Source organism: Heterodontus francisci, chromosome 6 (genome assembly GCF_036365525.1).
Source record: "Heterodontus francisci isolate sHetFra1 chromosome 6, sHetFra1.hap1, whole genome shotgun sequence".
NCBI lineage: Eukaryota > Metazoa > Chordata > Chondrichthyes > Heterodontiformes > Heterodontidae > Heterodontus > Heterodontus francisci.
In genome coordinates this window covers 92891753-92915140 of record NC_090376.1, presented here as the reverse complement: position 1 = coordinate 92915140, position 23388 = coordinate 92891753, and the positions used below count along the sequence as shown (strand labels likewise).

The following is a 23388-nucleotide window of genomic DNA, read 5'->3' as shown; positions in this document are numbered from 1 at the left end:
CAATCCACCTACTGAATAATTGGTGTACACCTAAGGGCACCTGTGAAAGACACAATATCCAGCTCTGATCACAATATCATGAGGCATTGGAAAGTATGGGCACAGTCCTGTACGTAAGACACTCAGACCATTTACAGAAGTGATCAGAACCACTGTACTCAAGAAAAGCCAGACCCTAAATTGTACCAGGAACCTTCCTACACATGTTTAGTCATTTTATTTAGTTTTATTTTTATTTTTTTTATTTAGAGATACAGCACTGAAACAGGCCCTTTGGCCCACCGAGTCTGTGCCGACCATCAACCACCCATTTATACTGATCCTACACTAATTCCATATTCCTACCACATCCCCACCTGTCCCTATATTTCCCTACCACCTACCCATACTAGGGGCAATTTATAATGGCCAATTTACCTATTACCTGCAAGTCTTTGGCATGTGGGAGGAAACCGGAGCACCCGGAGGAAACCCACGCAGACACAGGGAGAACTTGCAAACTCCACACAGGCAGTACCCAGAATCGAACCCGGGTCGCTGGAGCTGTGAGGCTGCTGTGCTAACCACTGCGCCACTGTGTCCTTGCAATCAGCCATTCTGGGTAGAAGTTCAGAAGACCATAAGGATCATGATGAATCTTGCCATTCCAACATTGGTGTTTGTTGGACTTAGTCAATAGAGAGGAAAGGCTCCTCTCAATGAACTGGCCAGCACAACTTTTACGACTAGTCACAGTAAAGTGCAGGCTCCCTCTGCAGTTCAAGCATATGTGAGACATATCTGGGTAGTGGAAATCTGGAACTCACTCCCCCGAAAAGCTGTTGAGGATAGATCAATTGAAAATTTTCAAATTGAAATTGATGAATTTTTATTAGGCAAGGGTATCAAGGATCAAGACACAAGGTGGTGGTGGGGGGGGGGGGGGGTGGATGTGGTGGGGGCTGGTAGATGGAGTTTAGATACAGATCAAACATGATTTAATTGAATGGCAGAACAGGCTCAAAGGGCTGATTTGTCAACTTCTGTTGCTATATTCCTATGAATCAGTTCAATTTATGCCCGGAGTTGAAGAAGTACCAATCAGTCCGGAGCTTACTTTTGGACATTCACTCAGCAGAGACTACATCAGCATAGCACAGAAACCCACCTAACTGACCATGAAGACAGTGAGCTAAATCAACATGATCCCTAGTAGCTAGTGCCTCCCTTCCCATATTCTACTCCAAAGAAACAAGTTGCTGCAACCCCTTGACCTGCATAGCTCCGGGCTAGATTTTGTGTTGGAGTCGGGGCTCCTGGCACCGTGCTGAAAAGGTGGGAGCAAGCCCGCCTCTGCCTTTTCGTGTCCACCCCCCAAGAGCGACCCTCCAATCTTTTTAAAACTAAATCTCAGCAGCTGGGATCCCCATCTTTTTAAAGAGCTGCCAACCAATCAGAGGGTCAGCAGCTCAGAAGTATCAGCAGCGCCACTGGGAGCAGCAGCCACTGTTGGTACTACAGAGGCATTGGACCCAGACCTAACAGTAGAACCCCAGACCCAAAGTAGGTAAGGCAGGGTCACCGGGGCCATTCCAGAAGGCCCGGCAAGGAGGTTGGGGGATTCATCATGTAGTCCAGGGGTCGTGTTGCCCACAGAGGAGTGACCACCCCTCCCCTCCCCCACCATGCCTGCAGGGAGTGTGCTTCGTGTTACAAGGTGCCCTCCCCACATAGCAGAGGCCCCTTCCTCCCCTAGCGGCGGGGGGAAGAGGACTTTAATAGGCCACTTAAGGGCCTCAATTGGCTTCTGGGCAGAAAGGTTGTTGTCAGCCTATCCGGCCCCTGGGAAGATCGCTTGGTAATGGGGAGGTGATGGGCCCTCCGCCCCCTGCCCCCATTGCGATACTCTGTGCCCCCTGCCTCCAACCCTGACTCAGGGGGCCACATAAAATCCCGGCCGCCCCAGAGCAATCAAAGTCATGCTAAGAATCTGAATGTATGAGAGCAGGCAGCTCAAATATACAAAATGTAGAATAGCTTTCTAAAGTATACAGGTAAATGTATTTTTTGATAATTCAATTAGAAAAATGATAATTAAGAAAGTTATACCTGAATATACAATTCTCTACAAAAGGAAGGTTTTTAGATGAATGCAGTATTCTGTCAATTTTCTGCAAAGACCAAGTCTCTTTAAAAAAGTGGACTTGGAACTTTCTATTGTTTATTCAGTAAATATTCAATACAAAGTGTAATAATTGAGTATTTACATAGAGAATTGTAAACATTATATTTGCAGTGTTTTTTGTTAAAGGAATAATAGCATGACTGTTTCATGCTAATTTTAGAATGTTTCAATTGTTTAAATTGTGCTGGCAATTACAGTGATTTCAGTGTTCTTATTATATACAGTGCTGTTGTTAGCTTTAAGAACAACATAGCAACACAGTATCAGAGAACAGCATAGCAACATACTGAACAAAGCTCTCCTTTGCAAATATCATTCTAAAATTTGATCCTGAACTGTTTGAAGTGAAAGATTTATGTAAATAATGGCTGATAATTAACTCAGGCCTGGACTTTCCTTGGTCAGTTGGAGGTATGGTGGGGCCCACCTTCATAGTCCCTTAAGGTCGGGCTAATTAAGTATGCTGGGTGGGTTTCTGTAGCCAGGTAGTTGTTCTTCACTTGAAGGGAAGGAAATCGGGTGCAGCTACAGCAGTTAAAAGGCTGCTGCAGCTTAAAGATCTAGGAGGCATTGTAGGTCTTAAGGAAGCAGAGGCAGAGAAAAAGAACAGGGAGAGGACAACGGCAGGAGGTGGACCAGCATCGACGTGTCAAGGACGCAAGAGTCTCTTCCATGGCCATGATGTCAGCAAAGATAAGGGCAAGAAAGGCTAGGGTTTTGGAACCCAACACTGGATGTCGCAGAAGAGGGTGATGGAGAAGGTAGTTAATATGCAACAGAGACTTCACCAACAGCCCCCACCACAGCTAGACATCCCTCTCCCACCATTCCATTGTTCCTTATCCCACTTTCCAACAGCAAGGGTGCTGGTGATTGAGTGAAAAGTAAATGCTGCTTCTGAAAGTATGATCACCATGGAATGTTTGAAGACACCTTGGTGACATTTAATTTTGAGTGAATTCCTAGTCTTTCTATATCATTTGCAAAGGAAAAGGTTGCCAATAATCAGCAACAGTGAAGTACCACAGCTGGAGGTAGGGCAACAATCAGGTCCTTAGGTAGGATTGAGGGGGAAGCTCTACAACTTCCGGACAAACACACTAGGGAGATGGTGTGAGGGTGGGAGAAGTTGGAAGTGAGCTGTCAGATTCAGGTTGATAATTGAATGGAGGTCTCCTGCAGGACTGAGATTGGGTAGAGTCTTCATATTCTTATCTTCTATCATTGATCATTCTCCTGAATCACAAGTACACCCAGCTAAAATGAATTACCTTACTGCTGTTGGCTCTTTACAAAAAGAAAGATATGACAAGCAGCCTGGTGGCTCCAAAGAACCATTCCTGCATCTAATTCTGCAAATCCGCATGGCACCTTATTTGAGCATCAGCCCATATACACCCAGTCAGGAGGATATAACTAATGAGGTAGAGAGTACATCACAAGTTGGAGCCACCAGTGAGAAGAGGAAATGATTATGAACCAAGGGCAGAAATAACTGGCCTTGACCACAGCACCTAGGGACTCAGATCTAAAAGGAACATAGTTGCCCTGTGCAGGCAATGGAAAGCCTTCTGCTGTGCAAGAGTCAACAAATTGTATCTGCAGTGCAATGAAGGAGGTATGTCATGGTATTCAGAACAGTGTGGTAAATGTGGCAGTCCAGTAGACTTTCAAAGCAACAAGACATATGGAGAATGTTCTAAAAGCCATGACTTAATTGTTCTCGCACTGATCTTAACCTGATTGAAGCTGTGCCCTGTAAAAGTGGGCTGCTAGGAACAGTCACAGATGTCAGCAACACAATTGCATCAATCCAGCCCCTCTGATACTAGCACAAGAGAGAGTGCCCCACCTGGTTCAGGTAGCAATTGAAGACACAAGTGAAATGACAATGGAAGCAGGTCACACACAGTCATCACTGAGACAAGTGTCACCTCAAACAAAATTTCCATAGTAATAGTCTCAGCCTCCAACCTCACAATCTCCTGCCACTGGGCTAGTACACATTGGAGTCAAAAGTTAGGTTTGCATGTAAAAAGGGTTTTAGGCATAGATACAGTGATCATAAATAATAAAATCAAATGAAGATTGTTTGTAAATGTGGATATCTTTGACAGATTTGTGTGTTTGTGATTCATTTGTTTGATATTCTCTTTTTATTTGTTCTTGAAGATTTGAGAGTGCTCCTTCCCTGAAAGGATGTGAAATGAGTAAAGACTTTGGATTCTCCTTATTTGTGAGAATTGCAAAGGCTCCTCGACAGCATTACAGGCCCTGGAAATGGGAATTATGGCCCTAATATTTATGGGAAAGCAAAGAGAACATGGGAGAGAGATTTTATCAGTTGGGAAACACAAAAGAATATGTTTCCCTCAGATCCTGCTGAATTAATGGAATTTTTGGCATCTATTTCCTGGCCGCAGCCAGCCAGATTAAGAGGCTGGCTGGCTGTTAGGTGTGCAGGCCTGCGGCACTAAAGGAGCATAAAGGAGGGAAGGAAGGATCAAAGATGGGAGATGATATTGGTGGGGGAGTGGGGGGGTGCGGGTGGTGGAGAGATTGGGGAGGAGAGAAGATCAGAGTGGGCAGGGTGAGCTTGGAAAGTCTGGGTGGCAGAGGTGGGAATTAAGTTAACCTGGGAAATCTGGAGAGATCAGGAGAGCTTGAGAAAAGATTACATGGTGGAGACCTGGTAAAATTGGGCGGGGGGACGATCATGGGGGCCATGGAGGACATGGTGGAGGGAGGAGATTGCATGCTGTGGAGGACATTGGGAAGGCATAGGATCATGGGAGTGGGGGCTGTGGTTTGATTGCTCAGGAGTTTAACAGGCTTGCTTGGAAAGCTGAGGGGGAAGCTCTCCTGCTACACCTGGCCCACAAGCAGTCCTAGTCTCCCTTCAGCTGCCAGGATTCCCAAGGCCTGAGAAACCCAACCAGCCTGTGTTAAAGTTGGAACAGAGAAAAAAATCTTCAGCACAGAACCTAATTAAAATATTTAAACAAGGGATGCACCTTCTGCGAGTGGGTTGGCTGCCCCATCCCCAGCTTCTGCCTCCATTAAAACCAGAAGTGGACAGGTTCTAGGAGGGTTGAGATCGGGCTTGAATTTTTAAAAATTTGAACTTCGCTCCCAACCCAAACTGACCCATTTTTGGGATTAAAATTATCCCTGTTGTTTGTCCTGGATCAGGATGTTGGTAACTTCATACAGAATGTCACAAGCTGTTGGCAGTGGGTTGTCCTATGCCATTTCCTCTCTTTCCTAGCTGCTCTTATCTTTATGGGGGAATCGGTGGCCTACAAATTCTTCCTCTTCACCTTCTGCGGGATGGAAGGTAAAATCCCCTTCTTTCTACAAAATTAAGCAACATGCAACATGTTACTATAATTCTTGTCACCATAGCTGGGCTGTACTGCAAGGCTCCCCCCTACCAATCCAGACATTGGACCAGGAGTCCAGAATACCAATGGTCTGTTCAATATTGATGTAACACTCAAGGCTTCATTGAACCTGTTGTTAATTGCGTGCAATTCTGGCCGCCACACTACCAGAAGGACGTGGAGGCTTTGGAGAGGGTACAGAGGAGGTTTACCAGGATGTTGCCTGGTCTGGAGGTCATTAGCTATGAGGAGAGGTTGGAAAAACTCGGATTGTTTTCACTGGAACGATGGAGGTGGAGGGGCGACATGATAGAGGTTTACAAAGTTATGAGCGGCATGGACAGAGTGGATAGTCAGAAGCTTTTTCCCAGGGTGGAAGAGTCAGTTACTAGGGGACGTAGGTTTAAGGTGCGAGGGGCAAGTTTTTTACACAGAGTGGGTGAGTGCCTGGAACTTGCTGCCAGGGGAGGTGGTGGAAGCAGATACGATAGCGACATTTAAGAAACATCTTGACAAATACATGAATAGGAAGGGAATAGAGGGATATGGGCCCCCGAAGTGCAGAAGGTGTTAGTTTAGGCAGGCATCAAGATCGGCGCAGGCTTGGAGGGCCGAATGTCCTGTTCCTGTGCTGTACTGTTCTTTGTTCTTTGTACTCTTGGCCCTTGAATAACACAGTGGTGTTAACAGCCATGGCTGAAGTGGGTAAATCTGATGTCCAACAACCATCCTGACATATTGCTTGGCTGAACAATGCAGGTAACTTTGATTGTTAGAGAAAAAAGAATCCTGACAGCTTCCAGGCTAGAAAGAATTCAAATGCAGAATGATGTGGCTGGCATCGCTCATAAACTTCACAAAACTTAAATGCTTCAACAAAATTTTAAAAGATGGCACTGCCAACAGTACAGCCCTTAGTACTACTCTGGAGTGTCAGCGTTGATTTTTGTGCTGAAGACCTGGAGTAGGTCTTGAACCCAGAACCTTGTGACTCAGAGGGAAAACGCTACCAACTGAGCCACAGCTAACACTTAATATCTTTAAAGAACGCCACATAAGCTGCACAGGTAGCTGCCTGCCCCTGAGGTATCAATGTAAGTCTAATAAATTTCACCCCAATATATTTACATAGGGAGTGTGGTCCACTCTTCCACATTACCACCCCAATGTTGAAGTTGAACATCACCCCCACTGTCTTTGCAATAAATTCATAGCTGTCCTCCTTGGTCTGTGGAGCCTAAATTTTGGATGGGACCTACATACAGCATGTTGCATTCTCCAGGCTTCTCTGCTTTCCCCTCCCTGTCCTCCTCATCCTCTTCCCTAAAATGCAGAAACAATGGCATTCCAAGGGAGAAATGTATTATTTTTTCTGACTTTAAATTCTTAGCAAATTGCAACAACCACCCTGAAATCTGAATAACTCAGTATAGTTGATTCCAGTCTTCAAAGCTCTGCAGTAATACTACCTTCACTGCACTCGAGCTTTCATGATCCCTTCATACCATTGGGAAATTATATTGCACCTTTTATACAAATGATGATTTCTAGGGGGGAGAAACTTAGTAGGAAATCAACAAAATACTTGGGCCCAGAAAACCACACCCCTCCAACTTTATCTGAGGGTGGGTTGGAGCTGACAGATCCAGGTTATGGCAGAGCGCATGGAGGAAAATCAAAGCAACATTTTGGGGAGGCAGAGAATCGGCAGAGGCTTCCCAAATGATGAGTTCACATTCCTTTGTGTGCTCTTTTGCTGATGGCTGCCAACTGCAAACAATATTAGTATAATTATTAGCATACAGATGGGCATCTGGGGATCATTACATACTGCTGAGGCTGATTCAGTTAATGTAACTGTAACTCACAGCAGATTATTAAGTACACAAACTGGTTTGAAGCAGCCTTGAATCACACTACTTTAGGTTGTATGATTGTGTGAACCTTTGCTCAGAGAGACACTGAGCAATATGGAACCTATTGAGTAAGCTGTGAATCAGAGATATCTGATTTTTGTTCAGTAGTCTGAAGCCCCTTCCTGCCGGATGCACAAAACTATCTTAACTTTCAGTTACTTGCTGCTGGATCAGCTGCAAAGTGGCCTTTGGAGCTGGCATTCAGCCAGTCATTTTGAATTTCTTATTCAAAGTTGCATCCACTTTCAAACTGAACAGTGGGAGCAGGAAAGCAGGAAAAAAAAACTAATGGAAGAACATGTATTGGATAGAAAAGAGAGCAAAATTCTTAAGCAGATTAAAGAGGAGGACTGCCCATAGCTGCCTCTGCCTCTCTCACCTCCTTCTGCTCACTCATGACATGCTCTTCACTCAGTGCATGCACGAGAACCCATCAATGGGAGAGTATCTGCACTGGTGGAGGGTGCGCTTGTATGATGTGACGGTCCGGTCTCGGGCACTTGAGCTGTCCCCAGTGATGCGACAGTGTTTTGGCACTCATCCTCCATGACTGACACTGTGGGAGACACAAGAAGGAGATCATGAGAACTAGCCTTTAACAGCAGACTCCTCTGCAGTGCTGACGCTTCTCAGTGCAGCATGTTGTCAGACAGGGAGGAATGCATTCCATCCCCTTCAGCTACAGAATTCACTTTCTTTTCACCCTCCCCTCCAGGTATTCCTATCTCTCCATCCCCCATTTGGTCCTGGAGGGCCACCCTGGCAATTTCCATCACTGCCTACTCCACGACAGACACTATAGTGAGCAGGGGCACTCCTCCTCCAGTGCAAGCCCTCTCCTGCAAGTTATGTGTCCTTTTCTCCTGCAATGACAAAACAGAGAGAGAGATGACGCACTGCTGGCCTCTCTGACCAATGCCAGCAACTCATTAACATAGGAAGCTGCATGTATCAGTGCTTCCAGGGCCTCAACAGCACTAGGGCTCTGGGCATTGCTGACAGGGTCAGTAAGTACCCTGGGCACACATATCTCCCATGTTAAGGAACACCATGTGCCCTCAGGTGTGTCTGCTGGAAGTTGCATACCTAGAGGCCTGTCATTAGTGTTGCATGTTGCACTCAACTTGCCAGAGCAAAGAAAGTCATTAAACCTTTTGCAGTACCGCACCCAGTTCCTCTGCACTACACTCCCGCTGCTGACAGTTTCAGCCACCTCCAGCTAGGCCTGCTTTGTCTGGGAGGGTGGCCTTCTCCTGCCACCCTCTGGAAATAGGACCCTCCTCCTCTCTCTAACAGCCTCCAGGAGCACCTCAAGGTCTGCATCTGTGAAGCGAGGGGCAGCCCTGTCCCAGGTGCCAGGCCTCTGTCCCTCCTCCTGTTGCACTGGAGCTTGCATTCTGCTTCAAAACAGCTGCCACAGTAATGGCTGCCATGATGCCTTTCAATCAGGCCCTCACTTCAGAAGTCCCGCCTCCATGCCGCCACTGCTGATTGCCTGCCAAACTTGTCCTCCAGTCAATTAGGAGCCTGCCTCTGCCAAAATCACAGGCTGTGACTACTTCTCCCCACCCCAGCTCTAACTTTTTTCAGTTCTGTCAAAAGGTCATCAACCTGAAACACCAACTCTTTTTCTGTCTTCACAGATACTGCCTGGCCTGCTGAGTATTTCCAGCATTTTCTGTTTTTATTTCAGCTTATTATTAACGTTTGCTTCAGTATCCCTGTACATGAGCTGAAAACTTATCATAAACCAGTCAGGCAGGGAAGAAAATTTCCCTTATCTAAGAGATAGTTTAAGGATTCTGCTTCTTATTTAATTTGAATTTACGCATTGGCCAAAAATTCAAGCCCACCAGTTGCACCATGTTCAAACAAATGTTTGTTTGCATAGTTTAAAATGCTGGAAGCTTATAATTATTTATGTGGATCTCCTTGGCTTGGGCTGATAAATGGCAAGTAACACAAATGCCAGGCAATGACCATGTCAAACAAGATAGGATCTAGCCATCTCCCCTTGACATTCAACGTCATTACTGTCGCTGAATCGCCCACCATCAACATCCTGGAGGTTGCCATTGACCAGAAACTTAACTGGACCAGCCATATAAATACTGTAGCTGAAAGAGCAGGTCAGAGACTAGGAATTCTGCTGCAAGTATCTCACCTCCTGACTCCTCAAAGCATGTCCACCATTTACAAGGCACAGGTCAGGAGTGTGATGGAATACTCTCCACTTGCCTAGATGAGTGCAGCTCCAGCAACACTCAAGAAGCTTGATGCCATCCAGGAAAAAGCAACCTTTTTGATCTGCACCCCATCCACTACCTTAAATATTCATTCACTCCACCTCCAGCACATGGTGGCAGCAGTGCATGCCATCTACAAAATGCACAGCCGCAACTTGCCAAAGCTCCTTCGACAGCACTTTCCAAACCCTTGATATCTACCACCTAGGACAAGGGCAGCAGAGGTGTGAGAACACCACTACCTGCAAGTTCCCCTCCAAGTCACACACCCTCCTGACTTGGAACTATATTGCCGTTCCTTTACTGTCGCTAGGTCAGTATCTTGGAACTCCCTTCCTAACTGCACTGTTGGTGTACCTACACCACATGGACTGCAGTGGTTCAAGAAGGCAGCGCCACCACCTTCTTAAGTGCAATTAGGGATGGGCAACAAATGCTAGCATTGCCAGCAACGCTCACATCCCATGAGGAAATAAAAAATTGTCATGCTCACGATCAATGACTGCAGCAATTTTAAACTGGTAATGATGTGGTGAAATCCCTCCTTGGTCTTACCTTTAATGATAATACTGGCACTAACAGCAATACAAGCAGGACTGATCCTGTTTACATCACACTAAGATAGAGTACAACTCAGTCAAGAGAGATGTTGATCCTGGAGATTATTTTTGTGCAGTGGTGGAAACAGGCAGTGTTGCTGTGCTAAACAGGCTGTTTGAAAGTCTGGTTTTAGCACCCAATTTTCAGCTTAATTGTTGATTACCATAATTTGAATTTCCCCAGAGGTACTAAAACAGACACCTACAGGTTTAGCACTCAAGTGCTGATTCGATATAATTTTCGTGGAGCAGTATATGTGGGCTCCTCGCATCCACTTCCACCAAAGGTTTGGAATGCACTGGCTGACCCACAGTGGGGTGTTTCAGCACAGCTCAGGGATCGAGTGAGAGGGCACACAGTTTCTCGGCACAGCACTGGCGGGCCTGGTGGAATGTCCTGTGCACACAGCGGGTAGGAGTTCACTTTGCCCTCCTGTCCCTCTCTTCTGCAGTAGCTGGAGCTGCTCTGCCTGGCCTCATCTCCTTCTCCCATTCTTCCTGCTGACCTCAGAGCGCCCTTAGCAAGTTGCCAATGACCAAGCACAGCTTTTCTCCTGTTGACTCCCGTTAAGTTTCTATAAATGTTGAGTAGTGCAGCACTTACTCTTTTTAGGTGAAGTCCTCAGAGAATTTTCCAAAATAAATGTTGATGGAATGCTGGTGATGTCTTCACAAAGTGTCCCTGAAAGTCTTCCAATGTTTTTCAAAGGTTCTCTTCACAATTCCAGCAGATGAATAGTAAAAGGTGATGTACCTTTAAGTCGTGATTGAAATCCTCTGCACTGACTTGTTTACTTACAATCAGCTGGTCAGTGTTAGGAGAGGCATTAAGTGAAGTGCTATCCACCACAATGCCATGCAGCCTCCTTAATGAGTGCTAGGCGACAATTTATGTGGCAATCAGCTGCTTAATGATACTCCTGGCAGCTGTTCCTAATGCTAGCTTCAACTCCATGACATCTTGCACTAAAAGCAGGCTAAATGGAGTTTCAGCTTAAGACCCCATCTTAGCAACTTTGGAGGCTATTTAGCACCTAAAGCCTATGTAGACAATCAACCCCCTCCACCCTTCATGTATAAAACAGGTGATAAGTTTTACATCTCTTGTGAGTTTTATTTTCATTGAAGTCAGTAGGAATGCTAAATATCTACCCTTGCTTTATCTAGTGTTAGTTGTATCTCATTTCATATCCATTATCTTCTAACTTTCAGGGCAACATAAGTATCTATGCGCTGGAAGGAATGACTGCATCATTGACAAAATTCGGAGGAAAAACTGTCCAGCCTGTCGCCTCAGAAAGTGCTATCAAGCTGGAATGGTACTGGGAGGTAAGAGAAAAAAGTTCTTCGATTTAAGTCAAAACAGGTAAATCTAATCTAATATATTCTGCATCCTAGCAAGATTGTATTGAGTACTTTGATGTATAAATATAGAATTATAAGTGAATGCATATTATTTTATAGAACTAAAAATATATTCCTTGCCCAGTGAATGTGTAATGCACACAAGTGGAAACTGGAATTGATAGTAAGTGTGATATTTCACTGAATAGTTTAATTTTTCTGCTAATGTTCTTCAGTGTGCTATGTCATTTATATAACACATTTTAAGTAGGATTCTATATACCAGATGAATACGTTAAATATACTTACAAAACACAAGTGTGGCACAATTGTTTTTTTTAACAGTAGTGCAATCAAATCACATTCCTACATCTCACTCCCCAATCTCCTAGCACCAGTGGTGGGCTATTACTGAGGAGTGTGCAGGGCTAGCAGAAAATGAAGGTATGCCACCCATTAAGTTTTCATTATTTTCTTTTACAATTCCATTTTCAATGAATAAAAATACAAAAAAAAAGTGTGTTTAGAGCAGGGTTTCCAAATGGTTCTTTGCCATTTCACCATCATAAAATTCTGAGGGAAATTCTATTAAACATCCATGGAATTCTGAAGTAGATTTTTTTAAAGTAAGTTCCTTTTATAATCCTTGGGAATGGCCATTTAACTATCAAGTAATTGTGTGGCCACTTCCCAGGTGCACTTTGCTATGAAAACAGAGCTGGCTGAAAACTGCAATTTTCATCATCCAACATACTCAGAATCATATCAGACCACTTCAGAGAGGCTGCAATTTCTACAAGGTGGCTCAGAGCTCACTAATAATGAACTGATCTGCAACTGGCAAGCATTGAAAGCAAATTTAGCTAACTTGGAACACCTGGGTTGGAATGGCCTTTTTTTTAAAAAAAAAGAAATGAATTGTATGTGTGCAGTGGGACAATTTGTCTGTTTTATTTGTACATATATGCAATACCACTTTGGAAATTATGGCAGTTGTTTATGCTCCTCCCTTTTGCATGAACTGATGGTACCAGTGACTGGAAGAGAGTGGTTGGCAGTAAGTAGGTAGGTACTTTAAAATAAAAGAAAGATCTATGCATTTCCTCTGATGTTTGTTTTTGTCCAAATGGGGGTCTTTGTCTGAGTTAACTGGCTATCTGGTGAAGCATGAATCTAATTTGTCAGGTTGGCTCATTGCAGTTTTTGTCTGTTCCCCTTATGCTGTGTTTACATTTCACCTACTGGAGCAGTACCGGCAGCATTTTCAGGTTGATGCTGGAGGGCAGCTGTAGTTATGCTGCCCATTGGTATCATTGTAATCTTGAAGGATGCGCATCTGCAGTCACTTTGTACCAATTGAGTAAAGCTGCCAGAACAATCAATGCTTTCCAATTGATAGAAATGAAAAACTGATTTTTTTTTTAAAAGGAAAAGTTAATGATCAGCTCCTGATGACCCAATGAGCAAAGGCACCATCCAAAATAGCACTAAACTATGCAGGTCGCAAGTTCTTGATCTGTGTAGAATTTTTAAATTGACAAAGGGAAGATTGATAATGCTGGGTGGAAGAGAGGTGAGGGTTTAAAAGTTAGGATGTCTGGATGCTGCACTAAGAATCTTCACACATACCCTTCCTGGGCTTGCACCCATTCTCCTAGCTTTGCAAACACAATGCATTCAATATCTGTTACCTGTCTCTTGAGTTTCTCAAAACTAAAGCACTTTGATGTTGTGCAGCTTGGATTGAGACTGCCAGCACACACTGTACTCTCAAACCTGAACAGCTGAGAGAGCAGAGAGAGACTTTATCCCCTTTCTCAGGGTTAAAGAACTAAACTCAAACTTGGATTGTAGAAGATGAACATAATGTGCCTCAAACACTGTGTACCGTATGTTAATGTTTAACAGCGCATTATTTTCTAAGCTATTCATTTTCAATTAACAGAACATAGCATCTTTACTAAAAGAAAGACCAGCAACAGGTCTAGTAAACTATTTGGGTAGAAAAAGGTTATTTCCTTCAGGCAGAAAAATTTGATGTAGACATACCAGATTCTGCTTCATAAATACTATGAGGCCAGATGCAAACCTTAGTAGCAATTTGATTGGATTATCTAGTTTGTCACATGTTTGTCATCCAAATCAAACATTTTTAGCATGATGCAGCTTTAGGAACTACAATTATTTTTCACTGCAGTTCCACTGCAGAATGGCTTTAGCCAGCATGAGTATAGTTGGAGTGCTTAACCTTTCCCTATTTTTAAAAAAAAAAAATTTTTTTTGCATACGTTGGCCTGAATTTTACCAGTCCCTTGGCAATGGGCTGGGAGGAGGGAAGGCTGGCAAAATAGCATGGGAAGGCTTTGGGGGGCATTCCCGATGTCTTCCCACAGCCATGCCATTTTGACAGCAGTGGGAAAGCTGGCAGATGTGACGCCTGCCAGGAGCCCAATTGAACCACTTAAGTGGCAAATTAAAGGCCTCTTCCCACCTTTGCAGGCATTTTACCAGCAGTGGGGGACCCTGCTGCCATGTGGGGAGACTGCCAGTGCAACCTGGCGGTCTCCCAGTGGCTCTGGGTGGGAGGGCTCTCCTTTTTTGGCAGTCCATAGCCACTGAAGGGCTCCCCCGTAGCAATGGCTGCCTCCATGGCCTGTCCTCAGCAGCCCCTGCCCCCGATCATCAGGGCTGCCTGCCTGGCCCTGGCATCCCCAGACCGCACTTACCTGTCTTCGAGTGCGCATGGCCATCGATGCATCCTCATCCTACAGAGGTGCAGCTCTTGGGGGTGGGCCACCATCTTTAATAGTGATGGCAGCTCTGGTGACCGCCACTTAATTGGCCACTGCCGGGAATATGGCTCCCTGGGTCCCGACACCGAACATATAAACATATGAATTAGGAGCAGGAGTAGGCCACTCGATCCCTCGCGCCTGCTCCGTCATTCAGTAAGTTCATGGCTGAACTGATTACTCCACATTTTCACCTACCCCTGATAACCTTCCACCCCCTTGCTTATCAAGAATCTATCTCCCTCTGCCTTAAAAATATTCAAAGACTCTGCTTCCACTGCCTTTTGAGAAAGAGATTTCCAAAGACGCATGACCTCAGAAAAAATCTCTCCTCATTTCTGTCTTAAATGGACGACCCCTTATTTCTAAACAGTGACGCCTAGTTCGAGATTCTCCCACAAGGGGAAACATCCTTTCCACATCTACCCTGTCAAGACCCGTCAGGATCTTGTATGTTTCAATCAAGTCACCTTTTACTCTTCTAAATTCCAGTGGGCACATGCCACCGGCTGAAGTGGGCTTGTCTCCCGCTTTCGGGCCCCGGCGGGGGGACTTCAGCCACCATCATAAAATTCAGCCCATTGTATTAGATCTCAGGCCTTATTATTTCTTGATTTAACTCATGTATATTTTTCAACCTTGGTGGTGTAATGCACTATGGACCTTGAACTTTCACCTATGCTTCTGATAATGGATTGATATTCTGGAAGGATGAGATCCAATAGGCCACTGGGCCTTCTCCATTCCAAAATCTATTTTGCAATCTTCTGGGGTGAAGAAAGAAAGGTCTTTATGGAACTGTTACCACTTAGTAAACATAATCAATTTTTATTCATCAAATGCGCTTGTTTGTTACCAGTGAACTTCAGAATTTATTTTATCAAATTCAGCTCCTGGCATAGAGCCTTGCACCCCCAAGAGCAAATATTGGGAAATGAAAGGCATGGTCACCTAGAGTTCAGGAAAATCATGGGAAGTGTTCCCAGTGACCAAGGGGCAATATTGGTGGTACTTTCATAAAATCAACTCTTAGCTCTAAGTTATCAAACTTGAGGTTTCATTTTATCAATCACAAAACACGCTCCAGAGAATGCAACTTTTTTGAAGGGAGATTAAAGCAATTTCATCAAAATATCTTAGGTCAAGTATGATATTGTCCTGATGTGGAAAAACCATAAGCAGGACAAAAACTAAATTAGTATTAGGTTAAATGTCTTATTTTTACCAGTAGAATTAAAAACTTGATTGCATGAATAAGCTGGCTGCAGCTTTTTATTATATGTAAGGGACGAGAAGCGTTTTGTTAAGTGTTTGGTGCTTACCTCTTAACTAGGCAATTGGAGACATAACCACAAAAAGCAACAGCAAATAATTAAAATCAGGAACACATGTTTCTTTTACTGCAGTCATCCCATCAAGTCTTTCTCGAGCCTCAGTTTTCAAATCACTGTAAATCACAACCTTAACTGACTTTGTAAATCCACAGCTACTGTCAGAAGTATATAACTCCAGTATTACATCAAATTATACGAGCATATGAACATACAAACTAGGAGCAGGAGTCGGCTATTTGGCCCCTCAAGCCTGCTCCGCCATTCTATAAGATCGTGGCTGATTTGTTTGTGGACTCAACTGCATTTTCCTGCCTACCCCTGATACCCTTTGTCTCCCTTGTTTGTCAAGAATCTGTCCACTTCTGCCTTAAATGACCCTGCCTCCACTGCTCTCCGGGGAAGAGAGTTCCACAGACTCATGACCCTCAGAAAAAATTACTCCTCATCTCTGTCTTAAATGGGAGACCCTTATTTTTAAACTGTGCCCCTGAGTTTTAGTCTCTCCCACAAGGGGAAACACCCTTTCAACATTCACCCTGTCAAGTCACCTTTATAGAGCACTTCTGAGGCCTGATTGAGAGGTTCTAAGCTGCCAGCAGTGCCTCTGAGGTGAAAGTAGGTCAAAACTGTTAGCTTGAACGATAACCAGTGCACTACATTTGATGCTCAAGAAGCATGGTGCGTCAGGTTTGGCTGTGCTGGTGGCCAGTGCCAGCCTGATGGTAATCTGTAAATTTATCCCTGAAGTCCCAAGCCAAATTTCACTTTGGGGCAAACTCTGCCCCAGGTCTCGCCTCATCCACACAAAATGGAGGCATGATTGTTTGATTGGCCTGGGCTGCAGAAAAAAAAATGTTTTTAATCAACAAGCACTAATGTTAATTGCATTTTGCTCTTTGTATTAGTTTCTGCCATTTCTGCATAAGAACTTTTCCCCCCAAAATCTTATCCCGAAATTGTTGGCATTCCTTCAGGGGTTCCCCCAGCGCTGCATGATTTTAAATAAGGAAAATGCGTCCATGTTATACATCTTGCCATCACTTGTTAGGCATGCCAGAGGAGATCCAGCTTTGCCACATCTTCGTTACTGGATAAGATGCCACGAATCTATACCATTTGCTCCAAGAAACTTCTGCAACAAGCACAGCTCTTCCTAGTTACTACAGAAATAAGCTTTAATGCGGATAATGATGAGGATTGTCAGAGGATACAGCAGGATATAGATCGGTTGGAGACTTGGGCGGAGAAATGGCAGATGGAGTTTAATCCGGACAAATGTGAGGTAATGCATTTTGGAAGATCTAATGCAGGTGGGAAGTATACAGTAAATGGCAGAACCCTTAGGAGTATTGACAGGCAGAGAGATCTGGGCGTACAGGTTCACAGGTCACTGAAAGTGGCAACGCAGGTGGATAAGGTAGTCAAGAAGGCATACGGCATGCTTGCCTTCATCGGTCGGGGCATAGAGTATAAAAATTGGCAAGTCATGCTGCAGCTGTACAGAACCTTAGTTAGGCCACACTTAGAATATTGCGTGCAATTCTGGTCGCCACCTACCAGAAGGACGTGGAGGCTTTGGAGAAGGTACAGAGGAGGTTTACCAGGATGTTGCCTGGTCTGGAGGGCATTAGCTATGAGGAGAGGTTGGAAAAACTCGGATTGTTTTCGCTGGAACGACGGAGGTGGAGGGGCGACATGATAGAGGTTTACAAAGTTATGAGCGGCATGGACAGAGTGGATAGTCAGAAGCTTTTTCCCAGGGTGGAAGAGTCAGTTACTAGGACATAGGTTTAAGGTGAGAGGGGCAAAGTTTAGAGGGGATGTGCGAGGCAAGCTTTTTACACAGAGGGTGGTGAATGCCTGGAACTTGCTGCCAGGGGAGGTGGTGGAAGCAGATACGATAGCGACATTTAAGAGACATCTTGACAAATATATGAATAGGAAGGGAATAGAAGGATATGGGCCCCGGAAGTGCAGAAGGTGTTAGTTTAGGCAGGCATCAAGGTTGGCGCAGGCTTGGAGGGCCGAATGGCCTGTTCCTGTGCTCTACTGTTCTTTGTTCTTCGTTTGTTCTTTGCTATTAGATTCTTCAAAGCCATGATACATGACATCTGACAGATTGGCCATAGATGTCTCAAGCCAGTGATGGATGCTTGAAAGGAGCATCAACAACAACTTGCATTTATATAGCACCTTAAATGTAGTAAAGGTACCAAAATGCTTATAGATAGGTCATCAGAAAAACTTGACACCTTTCCAAAGAAGGAGACATCAGGAAAGGCAAGAAAGAGCTTGGTCAAGACGTAGGGCTGAATTTAGCGCAGCCTTTTGGAGCGGGAGTGGTGGCGTGCTGCACGGACATGTCCGCCCAGAAATCTAACATTGTGATATTGGTTCCAGATTTAGTGAGTGATGGGAAAGCACCAAGGCGGCCTTGCCGCCCAGATGCAATAGGAATACAATTTAAATTGTTCAACAATTCAAAAGGGGGCTTAGAATTAAATGGATGGCGGGCGCCGCTCACGTGCCTTCAGATTCTTGGCCATTGAAAGCCGACGGGACCGAGGTGAGGCCTCAGTGTCGTGATGGGTAGGCAACCATGACCAGCACTGCGTAGGGGAAGAGGGTTAGTGGAGGCCATTGTTAGCCTACAGTTCTGTGTGCTTTGCAAGAGGGAGACTTGATCTTGTGTGGGAGTACCAGCTAAGCAAGGTCTCGGGTGGTCTGGGAGGCGGGGGGCTTGGTTTTTGGTGGCTGTATTGGGTGTCCAACTCTGGGCAGCCAACTATCTCATCCATACAGCTGGATGAGCGGGTCGGCTATCTGCAAGGGTGGGGACTGAGGACCATCAGGGAGTCTGCCAGGAGAAGTAGCAAAGGGGAAGCTGCCAAGGCAGGATCATCTCTGTATCACAGCACTCTGGAGGCCCACTGATCACCTGGCGTGGGTCTCATGCACCCAGTCTTTTTGGACCCCCGTGACATGAGGTAGTGCCTCCGACAGAGGGAGAACCAAGAGGCAGCTGCACCTGCCTGTGAAGCTCCACACAGAGAGCAGCAGCAGCCAGCCATTCCAAGAAGGGCCACCTGTTCCAGAGTGTGTACCAGACTCGAATCAGCTATTTTCAAATGTCTAAGCAGCATTTTCAGGGAAGAGTACGGCTCTCCAGACAAGCCATCACTGACTTATGCTCCCTGTTGCAGGATAGGTTGCCACCAATGAGATTTGGTGGCCACCCTATGCTAGTGACCCTGAAGTTCACTCAATGATGGCACTAAACCTTTTACGCATATGGATCATTTGAAGGATCCACCGGAGACATGTGTGGGGTCTCCCAGGCAGCAGCCAACTGCTGCATCAATGCCCTGTTCAAGAGGGCCAGCAACTATGTATGCTATTGGACCAACCCTGGCAGTCAGGCCGAGAGGGCCATCAGATTCAGGGCCGTCGCTGGATTCCCCCAGGTGCAAGGTGTGATGGACTGCACACATGTTGCCATCAAAGCTCCAACGGAGCAGCCAGCCTCCATCAACAGGAAGAACATCCATTCCATCAACGTGCAACTAGTCTGTGACCACTGAAAGCATTTCCTGCAGCCACGATGCCTACATACTTCAACAATCCCAGGTGATGCAGGTTTTCAGATCCCCTACTCTCCTTCAGGGATGGATTCTCGGGGACAAGGGCTGTCCATTGAATACGTCACTACTGACGTCTGTGAGGAACTGTCACAATATAGTGGAGGAGAGGAACAACACTTGCCACGGCTCCACCCGAGCAGGCTATTGGTCTGCTGAAGATGAGATTCCATTGCCCAGATTGATCCAGCAGAGCTCAGCAGTATGCCCCAGCGAGGGTCTCTGGTATCATGATTGTGCAGAGCCCAGCAGACCATCTAGCACTGCAGGGAGAGGAGGCCTTGAATGACGAGGACATGATTGAGCGACATTCCTCCACCGACGAGGAGGACACGGAGGGAGGTGAGTAAGCAGCACTGGATGTTGAAGCCCTTGCACCGTAGGCCAGGCACATTGAGCGACGGGCCAAGAAGGCAAGAGACAATCCCATACTTACCCATTTCCAGCCACTATGATGGCCTCTCAGAGTAAAAACAATAAAGACTCACCTCAATGCAAGCAGTCTGTCGCCTCCATTCTATTTATTTTCTGTGCCAAGCACCCAGCTGAACCACACACTATGGCCCATGGGAAAGCCTATTCAAATGAGGGCTGTACCTACATTGGCATCCACTAAGGGGGAAGGCAGAAGCTCACAATTAATGCATGATAGAATAATCACTTTTACACAATGAAGTTAATTTAAAAAACCAAACAACTTTATATGATGAAGCAAATGTCAAATTTCAAACACCTGTGAAACCCCAAGTGTCTCTAGGTGGTTTTCTTTATATGTTTCAGTACTTCTATGAGGTGACCCCTGCAGTAGTAGCTGGGCTGGAGGCAGGCTGCTGATCAAGCTGCCCTTTGCATGTGATGACCTCAGTGGCCATCCTCTGGCTGCCTGAGGGTTTCCTGGACAGGTGCAGGACTCTCCTCAGGCATTGTAGCAACTGGAGCTGAGCTCACTAGTGGAGGTTCTGAGGTGTGGGTGTCTACAGTCATTGCACCCTGAGGGGAGCCCCCAGATGTGGAGGTCAGCCTCTCCTCCTTCCTTTCAAGGCTCACTTGAACCGTCCTGTTCACCAGATAAGGATGCGAAGCTGGAGATGTCTCCAGGCACCTGGTCCTTCTCTTGCCTTGCCACTGCTGAGTTGAGCTCATGGCTAAGTCGATGTTGTGCATATCTGTGCACATCTGTGGGATCTCGCTCTCCATGAGGGTTGCTAACCTCTCGATGGAGGAAGCCATGTGCTCACACGCCTGAGACATGGCAGCCCTCATGGCATGGGTTGGGCTCCTCCATCTGCTCATGGCTGCGCATTTTCCACCATATTTTCCCTTACCTCTCTCTGCAATTCCAGCATGCCCTGTGCTATTAACACCAGAGGCTTGTCATCACCCTGGGGCTCAGCATGGGCCTGACCACCCACAGTCCTCCAACTGTCAGAGGCCTCGGCTATCTCAGCCTTAGCCAGCTGCTCAGTCGTATGTGCAGTGCTCTCACCAGCTTGTGACGCTGATTCTACAGCTGAGCAGAAACCCATTAAGGTGAAAGTATCTGCACTGGTGGAAGGTGCAGGTGAGTCGTGGGATGGTGCTTCCTCTGACTGCAGTTCCTCCTCAGAGGTTGACGATTGTCTCCTTTTTGCTGGAGTCTCCTGCGCACGAAGACCTGCATGAGAGAACATGTGTGGGTCAGGCTATGCAGATCACTTCATGCCAACCATGTGTGATGTGGGTCTCCAGACGTGATCTGTATGTCATTGGAAGACGATCCTCATTCTCCTGCGTAGAGACTCCAGTTTCTCCATCAGATATGGAGCAGCACCTGGATCCCTGCTAATTTTAGTGCCTCCTCCTCCGCCATTGTTACAAAAGTGCCTTTTGTGTTTTGTTAAATATATCTTTTGAGGATTCATTTTTGAAAGATTAAAGAAATATTAAACTTTGGGGTTTTCAAAGGGGGTCATGTAAAGGCCACTTGACTTAGAAAAATAGTCCCTAGAAATGTTTTTTTAAAAGGGACAGAGGTTTTGTGAGGACAACAAGCCTTTCTGGGAAACCACCTGACTTTTGCAGCAACAACAACAAGCCAAGGGCAGCACAGCAGTTAGCACTGCAGCCTCACAGCTCCAGCAACCCGGGTTCAGTTCTGGGTACTGCCTGTGTGGAGTTTGCAAGTTCTCCCTGTGACTGTGTGTGCTCCGGTTTCCTCCCACATCCAAAGACTTGTCGGTTGATAAGTAAATTGGTCATTGTAAATTGCCCCTAGTGTAGGTAGGTGGTAGGAGAATGGTGGGGATGTAGTAGGGAATATGGTATTAATGTAGGGTTAGCATAAATGGGTGCATGTTGGTTGGCACAGACTCGGTGGGCCAAAGGACCTGTTTTTCAGTGCTGTATCTCTAAATAAATAAATAAAAGCCTTTCTGGGAAACTACCTGTCTTCCAGCTCAATAAACAATAGAGAACTTTGGACACCTGGAGAAGTTGTTTCCAATGATGTGACAGATCAAGATTGATGGAGGTCAAAAGGTTGACCTCCTGTTGTCAATTTCACTTTTGAATTGTTTTGAGTTGGGGTTGAACTGTATAAAAAGGGAGAGAACTTCTCGGGAGCGAAGAGAATTTCCAAGGAAGGAGAGAAGACCACAACCCAGCTCAGCTTTCTAGCACCTCTCTAAAAGACCCTGAGAATCCACTGTGTCAACTCCTCTCGTCTCCTGTCTTTAAAGAAAAGCCTGATAAATTAATTCTCAACACCATCTGAAAATAACTGTTCTAAAAGATCCCAGTGACCCGTCTAGGTATACTCTGAGGCCAGACTGTCTGCCAGTTTTGGAACACAACATATCTCATCTGCTGTTTCTTCAAGAATGAGCAAGTATTCAGCCCTAGTGGGGGTTTTGTCTGTAATAGAGCTCTAAACACAAAAATCCCTTTATTTTTCTGGTTAACTGGTTTATGTATGTCTGTGAGTGTGAGGGGGCTAAGGTAAAAAGGGAACTTTAATATTTCAATCTGTGTTTATGCTTTACTTCATTACTGGTTAAGACTTGTTTTATTATAAAATAAACAAAATGTTCAGTAAAGAAACCTGGCTGGTGTGTTTTTTTTTCTGGGATAAAAATAGAGTCTATGATTGACCGTATTGATAAGTGGGGAAATAATTTAAATATATGTTGTAACCCATGGAGAAGTGGAACTAGAAAAAACAGTGCACTCCTCCTGCCTTGGTCATAACAGAGTGGAGAGAGGCCTGATGTCTGGGATGCCTTCTTGCTGTTATGGGCCCTCTTATTCTGCAAGTGGAAAGAAGGAGATAGTCATACTTCAGAGACATCAACATGACAGTTCTGCTAGTGACAGCCCCGTGTCCCCTACTAGAGTATCATATATATTTCATCCTCCCATCAGCTCTCAGGGGAGTTAATGGGGGTGAGCTGTGAAAGAAGATGGCCTGTGGCCAAGGATGAGGTGATGCCTAACCCCCTCTGCCAGTGCCTTTTGTGGTGCCTCCCTCCCCATGTTGCCCTTCCTCCTGTGTAGTCAATTGCAATCTCTAAAAAGAAGTGTGTTATGGAGCAGTCTCCATGGTAGAATGAAGGAGGTCGTTGATCCTCTTGTGGCACTGTACCCATGTCCGGGGGGGGTGACCCCATGGCTGCTGACCTCCTCTGTGATCTCCGTCCAGGCTTGTTTAGTCAGGCAGGAGGACCTCTTGTCATCGCTGGGGAAGAGGACCTCTCGCCTTTCCCTTACAGCCAGGAGAAGAATCTCCAGGGAGGAATCACTGAACTGTGGGGCCACCCAGTGTCTTGCAGCTGACATGGTCCCCCCTTGGCTTCCAGAGGGCTCCTGGGCTTTTGAGTCAGGAGGTCAGCAACACCACAGAACAGCAACAGAGGGACTCCAGGCAGGGGGTCAGCAGCAGAGGGACTCCAGGCAGGTGGTGGTGGGTGGGGGGGGGGGGGGGGGTTGGTCAGCAGC

General features: G+C 45.7%; 1 protein-coding gene across 1 annotated transcript in view; it reads left to right on the top strand.

Annotated features, from left to right (window-relative positions):
* The window catches only part of LOC137371443 (progesterone receptor-like), a 386043-nt gene that overhangs the window by 204266 nt on the left and 158389 nt on the right, over positions 1-23388 (top strand). Inside the window, exon 4 of the mRNA XM_068034058.1 lies at positions 11521-11637. Within this exon, the coding sequence (XP_067890159.1) occupies positions 11521-11637 (117 nt within the window). The remainder of the gene's footprint in view (positions 1-11520; positions 11638-23388) is intronic.